Source organism: Lynx rufus, unplaced genomic scaffold (assembly GCF_022079265.1).
Source record: "Lynx rufus isolate CCGP_SWC_20201006 ecotype Redwood Valley unplaced genomic scaffold, mLynRuf1.p SCAF_7, whole genome shotgun sequence".
In the NCBI taxonomy this organism is placed as follows: domain Eukaryota; kingdom Metazoa; phylum Chordata; class Mammalia; order Carnivora; family Felidae; genus Lynx; species Lynx rufus.
Window position 1 is genome coordinate 95,996,800 of NW_025814889.1, and position 18,583 is coordinate 96,015,382.

General features: G+C 39.5%; 1 protein-coding gene across 3 annotated transcripts in view; it reads left to right on the forward strand.

Moving 5' to 3' along the window:
* The window catches only part of LGR5 (leucine rich repeat containing G protein-coupled receptor 5), a 131,200-nt gene that overhangs the window by 71,987 nt on the left and 40,630 nt on the right, over positions 1-18,583 (forward strand). For all 3 annotated transcript variants that reach the window (XM_047066590.1, XM_047066591.1, XM_047066592.1), the window contains exons 3-4: positions 3,666-3,737; positions 14,405-14,476. In XM_047066590.1, the coding sequence (XP_046922546.1) occupies positions 3,666-3,737; positions 14,405-14,476 (144 nt within the window). The remainder of the gene's footprint in view (positions 1-3,665; positions 3,738-14,404; positions 14,477-18,583) is intronic.

Here is an 18,583-nt window from a genome sequence, read left to right on the forward strand (position 1 = left end):
ACTTACTGGATCTGAAAAGATTGCTTGAAGGAATGATAAAGTAAATGCCTTCCCACTTTAGCGCAACTGTTAGAAACACAGCAACACGCAGTGGCTGTGATAGTTCAGGTGTGCCGGCTGCAAGTTAATGATACAAGGACAAAAGGGAAATGAAGCAAGAAGAGTGAATGCTAAAGTTTGGAGCAGCTTTGCAAACGTGGTTCCTCAAGACCAGCATCTAGACGAGGTCTCTAGACAGCAGAGGTTTACAAGCCTTGCCAGCTAAATTATCCTTCAGTCATGGACTTGTTTGCAGAGGACAACAAGGGATCATACTGATTCCGTTAATCATCCAAAGTAGACTTCAGGGCTAGGGGACAGCTCCACTCCGTAAAGTCATCCAGGGGCTCAGATTCCTTCTGTCTCTTTTGCTGTTCTTGTTTTGCCTTCTTTGGAGTGCTTTCCACACCAGAATCATTAATGCTGTCTCGCCAGTACCACTTCTGCAGGAATATCCTGTAATCAACAAAATTGGGGACAAGCAAACTCCTTTCAAGGAGGTGACACAGTAGTTTTCACACATCACTTTTGATCATAGCCAAACTTGGTTGCATTAATTACCATGTTTAGATACAAGGAAGGTTGGGAAGTGTAGTCTCTGGCTGAGTGACCATACACTCTGCTAAAACTCTGGGTAGAGGGAATCATTCTAGATGGAGGGAACAATGCATACTGGAGACAGTTAATAGTCTCTACTTGAATGGTTAGTTGGACACTACTGGGGCATCCTATTCTGTTTCAGACACTATGCAAGGCACTACAGTGGATACAAAGAGAATTCCTACTTTCAAGGGGTTCCCAGTATTATGTGTGTGACAAGGCAGGTGCACACTGTAACACAAGAGAGCCAGCAAACCCATAAGAGAGGCACAAAGTGCTACCAAAGTGGTTCAAAATAGATTTCCCATCAATTTGGAAAGCTCAGAAATAAAATTACTTTGAGAGACAGGAAGGGAGAATAGGGAGGACATTTTAGATAGGGCAAAGGGCCGGAAGGGAGACAGTGGAGGGCATGTCTAAGAAAAGCAAGCCTGATAGTTTGGTTTAGCTACAGCATAGAGCACAGATCAAGGAAGTATGGAGAGGAAGCTGGGGACTTTGCATTTCTTTTCATTTGGCACAGGAACTGGTGAAGGGTTTTGAATAGGGCAGGGATATAATCAGAGCTGGCTTTCCAAAGACCATCAGTGGATACAGAATGAGTGAGAGTAGGGAGGGATTCAATGTGGGAGACTAGACGGAAGGCCAGTGTGAAAGTCTGAAGAGGGTTTTGTAGTAAGACAACTTCATAGGAAATAAACAAAACACCTCTGAAACCACCCTGGTTAAATATTAGCTGAATTACATGTTATTGACATACATTTATTGAATGCCTTACTATGCTCTAGGCTAGTGGCCTTCAAACTTTTCTGACCATATACAGGAAGCAATCAATTTCTTCCCCCTCAATCCAGTTTCACAAACATATTTCGAAACAAAGGTTTCATAAAATGATACCTTTTTACTAGAGTGGAAAATGCAGTCTGTTGTTTTTCTACTCTTTTTTCTTACTTCTATTCCGAACCACTAAATTTATTTACAGTTTGAGAAAGTTTCTTTAGGCACCGTGAGGAAGACAGGAGGAGCTGTCTGAATCTTAACAAAGTTAGATTTAAGGAAGGAAAATAGGCACACACATACAAATAAACACAAAACGAGACAGAGAAACCGTAGAGTGTGGGAGCTAGACGGGACCTGAGTAGCTACCTTATCTTAATATTTCATGTAATTAGTGAGAAAATGAAACTAAAAACCTTCTTTAAACAGCAAGTTAGTGCTGCAGACCCAAAACAGGCAGAGCTTCTTGGAAGGTCCAAGTCTCTCTTACGTATTTAATTTTTTTTTAATTTTTTTTAATGTTTTTATTTATTTTTGAGACAGAGACAGAGCATGAGCAAGGGAGGGACAGAGAGAGAGAGAGAGACACAGAATCCAAGGCAGGCTCCAGGCTCTGAGCTGTCAGCACAGCTGACAGCAGGACTTGAACTCACGGACCGTGAAATCATGACCTGAGCTGAAGCCAGACACTTAACCGACTGAGCCACCCAGGCGCCCCTAATTTTTTTTTTAATAAATAAAAGTAAGATTATAAAAAGTGTGATATATTTTCATTTTAAGCCAATTCAATTTGAATTGCGCAAATGATGCTGTTTAGTAAACATACCAAAAATGCCATTCAGAGGTTCTGTTTATGAGCTAATATTTATTTCAATACTCACAGTTTATTCTCGATGATATGGACCAGCAATGGGACACTGACGTGAAGTTGCGTGCTGGCTTATTTCAGTCTGGTCAGTGGAACTCAGTGGAAATGAATCCTCTTTCATGTGGAGATAATACCAAAATACACATTTGAAGCTGTTAAGCCCTTCAGGAATAAGCACTAATCAAATGGGTCGCTCTACCCTTATCCCCCAACTTCCATCTCCATCAAGAAAACATGGGGGTGTCGTGATTCCCAATTTTGCCCACCATTCAACAATGTGATCAGCTCCTTAAGAGGTTCTGTGCTCTTCTGAGTCACTGTGTTCTTCTTGGATTTTCCATTTTCTGGAACCATCTAACTCCTGAGGCTATGGCTTTGATGTGACTGCCAAAAAAGTACTAACCAAATGCTTTAGGTACCATACCTTGTGGATCTTTTTACATATGCTCTCACCTTGACTGTTTCCCACTTAGAAAAATATTATAAACTAAACTTTTTAAACTTTACCAGTTAATGATGTCAAAACTTTCCATTAAATAAACCATATTCATGTCTTTCATACTAAACACTCTTTATTGTTTTTAATTTTTAAGGTATTGCTCAATTAAACCATTAATTAAGCTACTCTACCCTTTTCTTTTTTTTTAAGTTTTTATTTACTTATTTTGAGAGAGAGAGAGTGGGGGGGGTGCGTAACGCTGGTGGGGGAGGGGAGAGAGTGAGGAGGAGAGAGAAAAAATGCCAAGCAAGCTGTATACTGCCAGCACAGAGCCCGATGTGGGGCTTGCACTCACAAACCAAACCATGAGATCATGACCTGAGCTGAAGTCAAGAGTCGGATGTTTAACCAACAGAGCCACCCAAGTGCCCCTACTCTACCCTTTTTAGAGAGTTTGGAAAAAACTGATCGTGATAGTCTGCATTCTTATTTGCCAAATATAGTAAGAAAATTGGGTATTTTGTGGGATAATTGCGACAGAAATACTGTTATGTTATATTATCTGATTTATTTAGGCTTATAAAGAATTATAAAAATCATGGGACAATCACATTTTGATAGTACAATTTTTGAAGATTACCATATGGTGCTAGTTTTTGTGTAAAATTTTTTAAAAGGGAGAGTTACATATATAGTCTAAGCTGTTAAATGATTTATTGTAAAATAGGTAATTTATCATGTTTCTTCGTAGACACTTCTTTTGTCAGCTTTTTTGATTAGAAATTTACAGAAACTTTTCGCAAAATATAACAAGCCAAGGTTCTTTACAGTTGTTTTTCAGTACTTGTGGTTTGAACAAAATTCTATTGCATTTCTTAACAACTAAATGAATTCATGAAGAGCACTATGCTTACTGTCTCTCTTCTCCCTTGAAACCCACAGACGTCTTTCTGGAAACGCTTTGACGTACATTCCCAAGGGAGCATTCGCTGGCCTTTATAGTCTTAAAGTTCTGTAAGTAAACAGGCTGTTATTTGCTATATTTCTGATTTTACTGTCAAGTGGATGCTAATTAACTTGTAAAGACTGAATCCCTCTAACAAGCTGTTTAGAACCACAGGATAATTCATTTCAGTTAAAGCCTACCTTCATTGGTACCATAGGACAGTATGATACCAGGCTGGATTTGTGTGTGAAAAAAAAGTTCATCTCTCCTGTTCTACTTTAAACTCTAAAATTGCCTCTAAGGAAGCAACTTATCAACTCAAACTTTTAAAAGAGTATTTCCCTTTCCTTTTGTGTAATGAAGTTGGGGACAGTCTCTTGAATCGTCTTGATCACCAGGTGAATAAACCCTTACGATGCTTACATAATGAGATCACAGCCTCAAACCATTTGTGAAGCTTGTCTCCTTATAATGCACCAAGTAAGGATCAGCTAAAAAACTACCAAGTTTATGTTCCATTTGTGAATAGACATGGAAAAGCCTAGTGCCTAATAGATATACTGAGTAGTTATTTAATTGAGAAATGTTAATTCACTAAGACTTGTAAAAGTGGTTTTCTTAGTATGTAATGTGCAATTTCCCAGTTTGTTCATCAGAAAACTCATTATTATTGAGTGCCTCCTTCTTCTAGTACCCATTGCTTAATTTTCTTTCATTTCTTCTGTGTGGGAAAAAAAAAGTCACCTAGGTAGAGAAAATAGGTAATGTAAGTTGAAAGTCATACCAGGAAAATTTTATCTCAGAGACTATCCTGATTTTATTTCCTTTCTTTGAGATAAAAGTTTTAAACTCGAAGAAGGCATTTGATACATTTCTCCTTAATGGGAATTGCATTTCATTGACCTGAGGGATCCATAGGCTTTTAGAAAATCAGCTTTATTTAAATTTACTATTTTGTTAAAAATTAAACGTAACAGCAGAACCATCGTTTGGTCTGCTTAGGTGGTTGAGTTCAGTCCCCCTACGCTTAACTTGTTTTTGCTGTTAGGTAGAAATTTTTTTAATGGTTATTTATTTTTTTGAAAGAGAAAGAGCTTGAGTGGGGGAGGGGCAGAGAGAGGGAGACAGAATCTGAAGCAGGCTCCAGGCTCCGAGCTGTCAGAACAGAGCCTGACGCGGGGCTCAAACCCACGAACCATGAGAGCCTGACCTGACCCAAAGTCGGACGCTTAACCGACTGAGCCACCCAAGTGCCCCTAGGCAGAAATATTTTTAAGTTGCCATACTGCCAAACCCTAATGTGTTCATTCATTGTGTGTGCTAAAATTCTGAGCTGTAGCACCAACTCTTTAATGTACCTATGTCTCTATGAACTCATCAGAATATTTGGAACCATTCAAAATGCATCATAAATAAATCAAGTTTAGATAAGACAACTTAGATGATGTGTTTTCGATGTTGAGTTATGTACCACAAAGTATTTTGGATACATGTTAAATAAATTATACTAGAATCACTTATTTTAACTCACTTAACAAAATGTATTTTGGAAGTACTGAGCGAGAGAGAGAGGCATGTGTATGCATGTGTATGTGTGTGTGTGTGTGTGTGTCATTGAACAAATTATTGCTAAAAATACAAAGATCAATAAGTTTGGCCCTTGCCTTTGAAGAGTTTATAATGTAGTGATAGGTTGTGGGAACAAGATAGTGGGACAAAGCCAAACAAACAGGTCTCCTCTGATTCATCTGAAAAATGTGTCTAGCGACCTGTGCAGGACACTGCATCCAGAAATTGGAAAGCATTTAGTCCAGTCTGATGGTTCAGATTTGGCTTCCTGCAAGAAATGTTTTTCCAAACAGATGATTCAGGAGGTGAATCTTAGCACGCCTGCGAAACAACCATAACGTGATCAACTGAGGGGATAAATGCAGAGACACGGAGGCAGGAAGTACCTGGTATGAACAGGCGTCTCTAAGAAGATTGGTACTCAAGCATTTGGGGAAAGATGAAAAGTATCTGCAGAAGAGTGTGGAGAGATAGAAAGGGTCCCAGTCCCAGGGATCCTGTATGTCATGTCAAAAATGCATGAGCATTGTTATGATCTAGGCATGATGAGAAGCCAAGGAAAAGTTATAAGCATGGGAATGGCATTTTCAGACTTTGCAGTGTAGCTAGATCACTGCCCACGTGAAGAGAAATTTAGAGGAGCAAGACTTCTGCCCAGAATTATATTTGCTCTTCCTTTTGCTTTGCTGACTTAAAGACTAATATTCAATGAGCAAATTCAATCATCAAATGTTTTGAAAGTATTTCATTCAGTAGTAGAACAATGGTTCTCAACTGTGGCCATTCTGCTTGCCCCAGAGTGTTGGAAAACCAACGTCATTGGTTTTCTGGATGATTGACATGTAGCAAACTGTCCTGTGATGTGCTACTCAGCCCAGTGTAAATTGACCAAATTTGAGTCAATAATATATTCATGCATAATAACACTAAAAGGTTTTATAAGAAGTTCTGCATAGGCCTAATAATTTGTACAGGAAAAATTAAATGGAATAAATGTATTCTCGTAAAATCACTGAATAATTCAGTGTATGCATCCTGTCTATTCCAGGTATTGTATGATTTAGTTGAAAACAGTATTAGTGCAGTAGAAGAATTACCTCAACAGCCACAAAATAAATTAAAAATATATAACTGTGGAGGTATAAAACTTCTTCTTAAAAATAATTGCCATTTGGGGCACCTGGGTGGCTCAGTCAGTTAAGTGTCCGACTTCGGCTCAGATCATGATCTCACAGTCCATGGGTTTGGGCCCCACGTCAGGCTCTGTGCCGACAGCTCAGAGCCTGGAGCCTGCTTCGGATTCTGTGTCTCCCTCTCTCTCTGCCCCTCCCCTGCTTGCTCTCTCTCTCTCTCTCTCTCTCTCAAAAATAGAATAAAAAACATAAAAAAATTTTTTAATAATAATTGCCATTAAATTAGCAGAGAAATATGAAACATAAGGTTCCGTTGAATTTCATTAACAAAGTTTGCTTTGTAAAGACTTTGTATTATAGCCTTAAAATTTTTTGGAGAACAGTCATAAAAATCTGTTATGACAATTGTGTAATATATATATTTATTTGGGTGGCCTGTTGCTTTTCTAATCTTGCTCTTCCATTATCCAGCAGGGTCTGCTACCCGACTTCTATGAAGGCAATACTGTGATTTTTTTTTTTTCCAATTTGGCCTCAATTCTCTGTTGCCATTAGGCTCTCCAGTACTGGAGAATGAAGGCTTGCCTCAGCATGTGATGGAGCTTTGAGATAGGATAAATGTGCTTTGAGATATTTCAACCTTATCTTGTCCTGAAAGAGAATTATTTTTACACTATTCTCCTCTACAAGGAACAGGCATTTGTGAAAATGTCATGCTCATTTGTGAGAGTCTAACACTTCCTAATTTTCTCCCCTACAACATCTATCATTTATCTTAGCATGTTATCCTTATTTTAATAAAGGTTGTTTCCTTCTTTCCCATATAAGCATAGTCTGTTATGTATCTTAAGAATTCTAGTTCTTATTCTAGTATCCATGTAGAACTCTAATCTCACTTCATGGTTCTTGTACAAAACAGCTTCTGGTCATGCTGTTTCTCTCACACCCAACTTTATTCATTAAAAGTAGAGCCAAACATGAAGGAAACAATCAGTAAAACTAAAAGGCAACCAACAGAATGGGAGAAGATATGTGCAACTGACATATCAGATAAAGGGTTAGTATCCAAAATCTATAAAGAACTTACCAAACTCAATACCCAAAATAATAATAATAATAATAATCCAGTGAAGAAATGGGCAAAAGACATGAATAGACACGTCTCCAAAGAAGACATCCAGGTGGCCAACCGACACATGAAAAAATGCTCAACATCACTCATCATCAGGGAAATACAAATCAAAACCACAATGAGATACCACCTCATACCAGTCAGAATGGCTAAAATTAACAACTGAGGTTCCTGCACTGCTGGTGGGAATGCAAACTAGTGCAGCCACTCTGGAAAACAGTATGGAGATTCCTCAAAAAATTAAAAATAGAACTAGCCTACAACCCAGCAATTGCACTACTAGATATTTATCCACAGGATACAGGTGTGCTGTTTCGAAGGGGCACATACATCCCAATGTTTATAGCAGCGCTATCGACAATAGCCAAAGTATGGAAAGAGCCCAAATGTCCATTGATGGATGAATGGATAAAAAAATGTGGTATGTATATACAATGGAGTATTACTCGACAATCAAAAAGAACGAAATCTTGCCATTTGCAACAACATGGATAGAACTGGAGAGTATTGTGCTAAGCAAAATTAGTCAGTCAGAGAAAGACAAATATCATATGGCTTCACTCATATGTGGAATTTAAGATACAAAACAGATGAACATAAGGGAAGGGAAGCAAAAATAATATAAAAACAGGGAGGGGAACAAAACATAAGAGACTCTTAAATATAGAGAACAAACTGAGGGTTACTGGAGGGGTTGTAGGTAGCGGGGGGATGGGCTAAATGGGCAAGGGACACTAAGAAAGACACTTGTTGAGATGAGCACTGGGTGTTGTATGTAGAGCGTGAACCACCGGATTCTACTGAAATCATTATTGCACTATATGCTAACTAACTTGGATGTAAGTTTTAAAAAAAAATTTTTTAAGTTTGTATTTTAAAAAAAAGAGCCCAACATCTGACTCGTTCATAAAGATGTCTCCTATCTGAGCATCATTTATATAATGATACATGTATCACTTTATTATAAATTTTTTTTATTTCTCCTTTATAATATAGTTAGGGCAGTACATTCTTTTGGTTTTTTTCTTTGAAGTGATGTGTGTAAATAGGCTATATTTTTATGAATTTTATCTAAATATAATAGATGGGGCATTATAAATATTTAGTATTAAAGGGAGAATTGAGTCTGGTCGTGTTGAGACCACAGTGCTAGGGGTAAAATGCTGAATAAGCCTGCTTCTTTCTTCATGGCAACTCTTCCAAATGTTTTATAAAACCCAAAAGTCACTGAAAGAAAGAGATAACTGATTATTGTATAGCATGGTAACAAAGGTAGTGTAAAAGTTATGTTCATCTGGGTCCCTGATCAGCATAGAGAGGGTAAGGAGGGCATTTGATTAAAAAAAGAGAAAGATAATAGTAAGCCAATCCATTAAGAAAGTGAAGATAGTGGTGCGCCTGGGTGGCTCAGTTGGTAAAGCCTCCGACTTGGGCTCAGGTCATGGTCTCACGGTTTATGAGTTCGAGCCCCACATTGGGCTCTGTGCTGACAGCTCAGAGCCTGGATCCTGCTTCGGATTCTGTGTCTCCCTCTCTCTCTGCTCTTCCCCCACTTATGCTCTGTCTCTATCTCCTTCAAAAATAAACATTAAAAATTTAAAAAAAAAGAAAGAAAGAAAGAAAATGAAGATGGCAACAGCCCTCCTTAGCTAGGACTCTTTTATATCTGAAATCTTACTACCGTTAACTCTGGAAGATCACTAGTATTTAAGATTATCTCTATAAATACTGGCTTCATAGAAAAATAAGTTATTGGTTCTATATTGTAAAACACCCAGCCCAGTGGAATTCTGAACCAGGCTTTCTTCAGCAAAGGTTCATTTTCTCCTGTCGACCGTTCAGTCAAGGAACAGCTCATCCTCCCGCCACCCAGTACCAGAACCAAAGCCATGGAGGTGATGGGTAAAACTAACCATGGAAAAGTCACGATTAGCCAAAATTCTCTGCTTCCCACATAGGCTTACAACAGAGTCTCGACAGTTACTTTATACCTACCTAAACACAGGACAATTAGGCAGAAGGAATAGCTAAGGATCAAGCCATCGACTGTGATGAAGTTCCCCTGTAACATATGATTTCATCTCCCTCTGCTTCACTGTACCTGTTCTCGCGTAGCCCTGTTGGCAGAAAAGAAAACTAAATAAAGTACTGTTAAGAAGCGTGGGATGCTGTATGAAATACTTTAAATTTTAAAACTTCAATATTTTAAGACTTCAATAATTTCAACATATTTAAATTTTTAATAAATTTTTAAAATAAAAGCATTTTCAAACTTGTAATATTTTAAAATCAGGGAAAGAAATTAAGAAAATACTGGGGCACCTGGGTGGCTCAGTCAGTTAAGCGTCAGACTTCAGCTCAGGTCTTTATCCCGTGGCTGGTGAGTTCAAGCCCCGACTTGGGTTCTGTGCTGACAGCTCAGAGCCTGGAGCCTGATTCTGCGTCTCCTCTTTGCCCCTCCCTCACTTGTGCTCGCGCGTGCTCTCTCTCTCTCTCTCAAAAATAAATAAACATTAAAAAAATTAATTAAAAGAAATATGCAGCCATTCTTTGTCTCTAGAGAAAGTGGAAAATTTTCTTTTCTCACCCATATGTGAATGATAAAAACGAAGCCAAAAGTGCCTAAACCCATATTCAGTTCATGGTGCTTTCTGCTTCTATTGGATGCACAGAATAAAGGAGTATTTGCAAAAGAAACCAGCAGCTATGTTGTGAATGCTTTCTGTTTTAATTGCACTCCAAAGTGCTGTAAACCCTTTCATTATTTTGTCTCCCACTAGGATATCTTAAACAAAAACAGAATTTTCTAATTAACTTACTGGAGACTTGTGGAGATAACTTGTGCTCGTTTTGTCATTTAAAAGTAATTAAACAGAAGTTCTTTAGTTTAGGGAGAGATCAGGACTTAAGTGATTTCTAAATTATATTTTTGGTATTTTACTTGTAGAAGTAGTTCAAAAATTAAATTGCTGGGAGGTAGTTCAGGAGTAGCTTTAAAATTTATCATTAGCAAAGTTCATATAAGTTCTGTTTTCTGAAACCAGTTATATAAAACTTTGGAGAAAGTTTGCCACTGTTTAACGGAGGAAAACCATCTGAGTATCTCTTATCCTCTACTCCAATTTTCCAGTTGTTTTAGGAAGACCACATTTTAATAGTTTCACTCTTTGGTTAGAAAGCATAGAAGGACTATTCAATACTTTATAGAGCAATATATCACCTACAAAGTTTAGACATCAATGAAGTCTATTATCTGAATCTTACCATCATTCACATTTATCACTCAATTAGTGAGTGACTTAGAAAACATTTCTGTGAAGGTAAAATTCTATAATTTATTAAAACTACTTGGAAAAGTATAAAATAATATAGAAATGTAAAATTTTAATACTCAAGTAAATTATGTAAAATATGGAATTCAAGCTATAATTTTACCAATTCCTTAACAGATAAGTGAAATGTGAGATCTTCCTAAAACTTGACTTTTCTCATAAGGAACAATGGGGCACCTGGGTGGCTCAGTTCGTTGAGTGTCTGACTCTTGATTTCCGCTCCGGTCATGATCTGATGAACCATGAGATCAAGCACCACTTTGGGCTCTGCACTGTCAGCCTGCTTGGAATTAATTCTCTCCTTCTCTCTCTCTCTGCCCCTCCCCTGGTTGAGCCCTCTCTCTCGCTCTCTCTCTCTCTCTCAAAATAAATAAATAAACTTAAAAAAAAGGAACCAATACATTTGACACTCTTGATTTATGAAATGTTAGTTGAATTCAAGTTTAATAATGAAATTACTTCAGTAAAACTATTAGGATACAAGTGACATAATTGTATTCCTTAGTAAACAGAATCTCAGCCATGATAAGAAAAGTGTAAGTTTTATGACCTCTAAAGTATTTTCGTGTCTTATTTGTATACGCACTCCTATTTATATATATGAAAGTATTACAAATACCTTCATATTTTTAATCCTCAAACACCGTATCTACCAGATGATATTATTCTATTCTCATTATACATGTAAATGACAAATGGTCAGGGAGAGTAGATGGTTTGCTCTCAGAGACTTAAAACATAGGCCTTATCAAGGGTACCTGGGTGGCTCAGTAGTGGGTGTCTGACTTCAGCTCAGGTCATGATCTCACAGCTGGTGGGTTCGAGCCCCACCTCGGGCTCTGTGCTGACAGCTCAGAGCCTGGAGCCTGCTTCAGATTCTGTGTCTCTGTCTCTCTCTGCCCCTTTCCTGCTAGCGCTCTGTCTGTGTCTCTCTCTCAGAAATAAGTAAACATTTAAAAAAAATTTTTTTTAACTTAAGACTTCTCTCCAAGCTCATTGCAGCCTCAAGTTGTGAAAATACTCCAGTGGAAGCAATTTAGGATAGCACAGGCGTGTGGGTGAGTGTGTGCTGCCTTACTGTGCAGCACCAGTGTCACCTGGAAGTTTGCTAGAAACGCAGGTTCTCTGGCTCGTACCCAGACCTACGGAACCAGAAACTTTGAGGGTGGGGCCCAGCAGGCTGTGCTTTAACAAGCCTTCCAATGGATTCTGATGAACCCTGAAGTCTGAGAACCACTGGCGCGGATTTTTTTCCCCATTTTATTTTCTGGTTAATTAAAATGTCACATCCAGTACAATCCCACTATATTGTTAGCTTTGAGAAGGAGTCTATCAATTCATACAAAAAGGGTCAGCCTTCATTGAACACTTACCACGCAGTAGGTATTGTTCTGTGTACCTTCACCCATCGGATCATAACAGTAAGCCCTGGGGGTGGGCAGTATCACTGGTCACCAAGAAGTTGAGAACTTGGACGATTTCCCTGAGGCCACACTGCTAGGGGCAGGGAAGGGGTAGACAGATTGGAGAACCCATACTCTTACCCATACCTTAATCATGCCATATACCGTACAACCTGAGAATTTGTACATTCACCAAATACGCCTCAAGGTAATGCTGCAAGGTGTCGTAGAAAGTGCATCGAGTCTGGAGTTAGACACACCTAGGGTTGGATCCCCAGCCAGTCATCTAATGGAAGGAAACTTCCATTGTGGAGGTGAAGGAACCAGACAAACTGTTTCAGAGATCCAGCTATAGGTATAAGTAGAGGCTTTTCTGTAAAATGGCTGCTTTCTTAAAATGGTCTTCTGCCTTTGGCTTACGTAGACCACGAAATACTGGGAGAACGGATGCAAAATTATTGCCTTATAAATATTTATGAATAAAATAGCAAAATATGAGGAATCTAATGGGATTTTTTTTCCATGCTATTTCCCTACTAACAATGATAGATATTTGTTTCTTTGTTGCCAGCTGCTTCTGTTCTGTAGTCATGTTCTGAAAAGAACAGTTGAACCCAGGCAAGCAAAAGCTCAATACTTCACAAAAAGAATTTAATTTATATTAAAATATGGCTACACAAGAAAGAAGATCTTGAATAGCTTCCTGCTGTATCCATATTTCCATTTTGTCTAATTTATACAGTCCTCGGAGTGGTCCTTTAAAAACATAAATAAAACAAGTGTTGGTGAGGATATGGAGAAAAAGGAACCCTCTTGCACTGTTGGTGGGAATGCCAACAGTATAGCCACCGTGGAAAACAGTATGGAGGTTCCTCAGAAAATTACAAATAGAACTACCATGTGATCCAATAATTTCATTATGAGTATTTACCCAAAGATAACAAAAACACTAATTCAAAAAGATACACACACCCCTGTGTTTATTGCAGCATTAGATACAATAGCCAAATTATGGGAGCAACCTAAGTATTCATCAATAGAGAAGTGGATAAAGGGTGCGTGCGTGTGTGTGTGTGTGTGTGAATATTATGAAGCCATGAAAAGGATGAGATCTGCCATTTGAGACCATATGGATAGACTTAGAGAGTATTATCTAAGTGAAATAAATAAGACTCGGAAAGACAAATACCATGATTCTACTCATAAGTGGAATCTCAAAAAAGTGAATAAACAACAAAAAAAAACAAAAAAAAATACAGATTCAGACCTATAAATTCAGAAGACAAACTGATGGTTGCCAGAGGGGAGAAGGATGGGGGTGTGAGCCAAATCAATGAAGGGAAGTGGGAGATAAGGTCTTCCAGTTATGGAATGAATAAGTCACAGGAATATAAGGCACAATACATTCAGTGGTCTTGTGATAGCAATGTATAGGGATAGACGGTTGCTACACTTGTGGCAAACATAGCATAATGTATAAACCTGTCAAATCTATAAGTTGTACAGTTGAAACTAATGTTACATTAGACATCAACTGTACTCAAATTTTTAAAAAAAGAAAAACATAAATAAGATCATGTCATTTCCCTAGAAACCCTTCAACAAGAGTTTCTTATCACACTTAAAATAAAGCCTCATTGTGGCCTGCAAGTCCTCCATGAGACAGCTTCAGTCTCTCCCAATCTCTTGCTCTCACTCACTCCTCCTCACAAGTGATCCTTTGCTACTCCTTGAACAAATCAAGCAAGCTCTGGCCTCAGGGCCTTTGCACTTACTCCTCCCTCTTCTCAGAAACTCTTCCCAGATGTTCACAGGACTTGCTCCATGACTCCATTCTGGTCTCTGCTCAAGTATCAACTCCTAAGAAAGATCTTCCCTGACCACCTTTAAAATAAAAATCTCAACCCTTGTATCCATCTATCCCAAATCCATATTTTGTTTTTTATTCATAGTACCTACCATTTGCCTGATGGTATATACTCACCCATTAATTTTTAATTATCTTTCATTCCACATAGGAATTCAAGCTCCCCAAGGGCCAAGGCTTTGTCTGATGCTCTACTGTTTCCCTGACACTTACAACAGAGCCTGGCAGTGCTGTGGCCAGTTATTATTGATTACTGTTAACTTTCTTTAACATTTTTCTTCATTTGTTTTCACGTGCAGTATGCTGCAGAATAATCACCTAAGACAGGTACCGGCGGGAGCACTGCAGAATTTGCGAAGCCTTCAGTCCCTGTAAGTACAGTTAAAATTGCAAAATGTTCTCAGGACCAATATGGGAAGGAGCAATGAAATGTCCAAATGAGCATTTTCATCAACTCCTTGGTTGGGGACCCTAGCTAAATAAGTTGTGAGTGAATGAGACTTTTCATTATGGCAACAACCCTTCGAATCTTCATTAAACAATACGGGGTGGGGGGGGACCAGTGTTGGAGTTCAGATTTTCAGATCAGACACTCAATCATAGCACCTGCAGTGAAAAGCCTCTTATATATGCTGGTATCACAGGACAGAATCTTGCGGATCCAGGATCTTGTCCTGCATTCTCCTGTAGTATTTTGTTCCTGAGTTCAAATCAGAAATAATGCTTTCTCCTCTTGTCTAGAAAAATCTAGATAAGATTGGCATCTTCAATTTATTCCATTTCTAGATGATCTGAGCTGACTTGTAATGAAACTTTTGCTGAGTCAAGGGAAGGAAAAATAAGATGAAAACAGAGAGAGAAGCAAGCCATACGAGACTCTTAAATACAGAGAACAAACTGAGGGTTGCTGGAGGGGAGGAGGGGCTAAATGGGTGATGAGCATTAAGGAGGGCAGTTGTTAGGATGAGCACTGGGTGTTATATGTAAGCAATGAATCACTGGGTTCTACTCCTGAAACCAAGACTACACTGTATGTTAACTAACTTGAATTTAAATGAATTTTTAAAATGACTTAATCTTTAAGGTTCTGTATATACATCAGGGGTCCTCAAATCAGTGAGCTAAGATCTTATGGTATATCTTAAAGTCTCACTGCACAGCTTCCCCATCACCACACCCAAACATACAAACATACTCACAAACAATCCCACTGACACACAGACACATACAGACACATGAACATACACAGCACTGGGGTTATTGTTCCTTATTCTGAGTATACAAGTTTTCTATCAGGAGTTTCCACTCTTCATTGAGTTAGAATCTCTGAATAAGTAAAAATTAGTTATTTCCCACAAAAAGAACTTTCATACCAGCTGGATGTTTTAGAGTTTGGGTTGTAAGCAAGTGTTTACAGTGACTGTTTGGCAAGACTGCCGTGAGTAGGTGGTCAGTAAATCTTCATCTCCTGAGAAAGTGTAAGTGCTGGCAATATATTGCATGATTTCCAATATATGCATGTGTAATATGTGCTTCTATCTTACTTACACTGAAAGTCCTCATCTGTCAAACAAAATACTGGTTTCTGGTCTGGAATGATGAGGGAGATGCATTTAAAAAGCACGTAAATATTGCAGACTCTAGTTGAAAAGTATCTTAAAGAATCCATCGGTTAATAGTTACATAGCATTTGCTTAATGCCTTTTACTGAGGTGATACAAGAGGAGGAGAAACATGAGATTGAAGATGATACTTTCCTCCTTTGATCTTTTTTTGTTGTGGTTGTTCTTTTAATGAAAGCAAATCTGTGCTTGAGACCATTTTAAGCTTTGTAGTCCAGTCAAACAAAGTGACTTCCTAGGTTTTCACGAGCCTATAGATAAACAAGCCCACAAGGGCCCCTTTGTGGCATGGCGATAGGTCTGTTGCATTTTCAGGGGCTCCTTAATGACATCACAGTATCACTCCTCCTTTGTTGCACGAGCATTTTCCTGAAGGAAAGAAGCAGCCAGAAGGCAAAACACTCTCAAGTTGGGTTGTCTGCGTCAGGGCACGGGGTCTAGTGGCCGCATTGAAAAACGAGATAATAGCAGTAGCCAATAGGAACTTTAAACAGCTGTGAGGCAGGCAGAAGATAGAAGGATAAGAGTCGGTAACCAAAAGCCCCTATCAGCTGAAAGAAGATCACAAACAGAACACCCAGCAAAGTGAACTCTTTGAGAAAGAGAAAACCATGAATCTTTTGTTCACTTGAACTGGGCGGTGCCTCCCTGATAAAGGTGTTCAGATTTGGTTTCTTACCGTCTGGAGATTCACTGTTCACCAGGTGTCTCTTGCCTTATGGTTTCTGATTCACAAACACAATTGTGTTTGAAACCTTATAAGTATGTGTTCCCTGTGAAAAAGCCAAGGGTTAACTTTCTAGTATGATGTTTATCGCATCCAGATAGATACTCGGCCCCTGGTGCATGCTGAATTTTATCGGCTGACTGTGTAATGTTTGTCCAGCGGTCCCTTTGCCCGGAGCGCAGACAGGCCCATGTGAGGCGCTGAATGTTGGCACTGTGTGCTACCGCGCCACATTTTCTCATGGTTTTTTGTGCTGTTTTGATACAAGAGTTAAGATTGGACAAAAAGTGTTATAAACATAGACTCTGACCGCCAACCGCACAGACACTGTATTGTACCAGCTGAAGGAGCCCCTGTGGGGTGTGTGGGTTTGGGCCACAGTGAACCCTTGTAAAGTTTTGCCGTCGTCCCAGACTAGAGATGTTTAATGGTACTTCTCCGGCTTCCTTCATGCGGTTCCAAAAATGAAACCGTCAGGTTTTGTTTTGTTTTTTAAATGTTTATTGGGGCGCCTGGGTGGCGCAGTCGGTTAAGCGTCCGACTTCAGCCAGGTCACGATCTCGCGGTCCGTGAGTTCGAGCCCCGCGTCAGGCTCTGGGCTGATGGCTCGGAGCCTGGAGCCTGTTTCCGATTCTGTGTCTCCTTCTCTCGCTGCCCCTCCCCCGTTCATGCTCTGTCTCTCTCTGTCCCAAAAATAAATAAACGTTGAAAAAAAAAAAATTTAAAAAAAAAAAAATGTTTATTTTTGAGAGAGTACGTGCGCACAAGTGGGGGAGGGGCAGAAAGAAAGGGGGACAGAGGATCCGAAGCAGGCTCTGTGCTCGCAGCAGAAAGCCTGACACGGGGCTCAAACCCACAAACTCTGAGATCGTGACCTGAGCCAAAGTCAGAAGTTTAACTGAGCCACCCAGACGCCCCGAAAGCATCAGTTTTGAGACTAGTGATCATTACATGATTGCATTACATGAATGCATTACATGAATGCAAACATGCATTCCTCTTCCGGTCTCCATTCATTGTCCATGCTTTCAGGCCACTTCTGTATCAGTACAAGTAACAAAGAGGATGAGACCTGCCTCATCGTCCATGCTGCCCACACCTGGGAGGCTTCCACTCCGTCGCTCGGCTTTTCTTGCACTATAGTCAACTTTTAGACTATCACTCGGCCCTTTTTCTAATGTTTCCTCTTTTTTTCTGTCCCTGGAATTCACTGTTTCTCTTCACTTTGTTATTTTCCTTGTCTTACACATTCGCTCTCTAAGCTGCACTCCAACCTCCACAGGAGCTGTGAGTGCATCACCGCCCTACATGCCTGGCCTTGTAATCTCCAAAGGGGATTTCTCAACCCTGGCTGCAAAGAAGAATCATCTGGACAGGCCCAAAGCCCAAGGCTGCACTCTCTGAGTGTTTTCTAACTGGTTCCATTATACCGTTAAGTGCTTCTTAACCGAACGTTGGGAAAACTCGTGTCAGGCAGCACTTCTTCAGATGTTCTGCAAATATTCCCCTGAGCTATTTTCAAACCTGAAATAATCACATAATCCATACTTTGCATTCCAGCGTGAACTAAAAAGGTACTCGGAATATGAAATAAAAGTCTGGGATTGCATTGTTTGTGTTTAATTGAAACAGCTCATACATACCTGCCTATTAAGTCTACTGACGATCTGGGGCAGATAAAGACAGGAGGCCACATGCTGTGTGGATAGCACACCCTACTATCCGAATGTGTTTGTCACGGCACCAACACCTCCCAGATATATAGGACAGGATGTTGGGCCTCATCTCTGACTTACTTAATCAAAAACTTCATTTCAACAAAATCCTCTGGGGATTTGTATGGCCAACACATTTGAGAAATTAAATGTTTTATTGTGCTATGACACAGACAAGTGGTCTACCAACCAAGTGGCTGATAAGTACTGAAATAGATCCAGTATACTTTGCCCCACCATATAGACTTGGCTTCATTGAATATAGTTTAAGAAACTTGATACATTGGGGCGCCTGGGTGGTGCAGTCGGTTAAGCATCTGACTTCAGCCAAGTCACGATCTCGCGGTCCGTGAGTTTGAGCCCCGCGTCGGGCTCTGGGCTGATGGCTCAGAGCCTGGAGCCTGTTTCCGATTC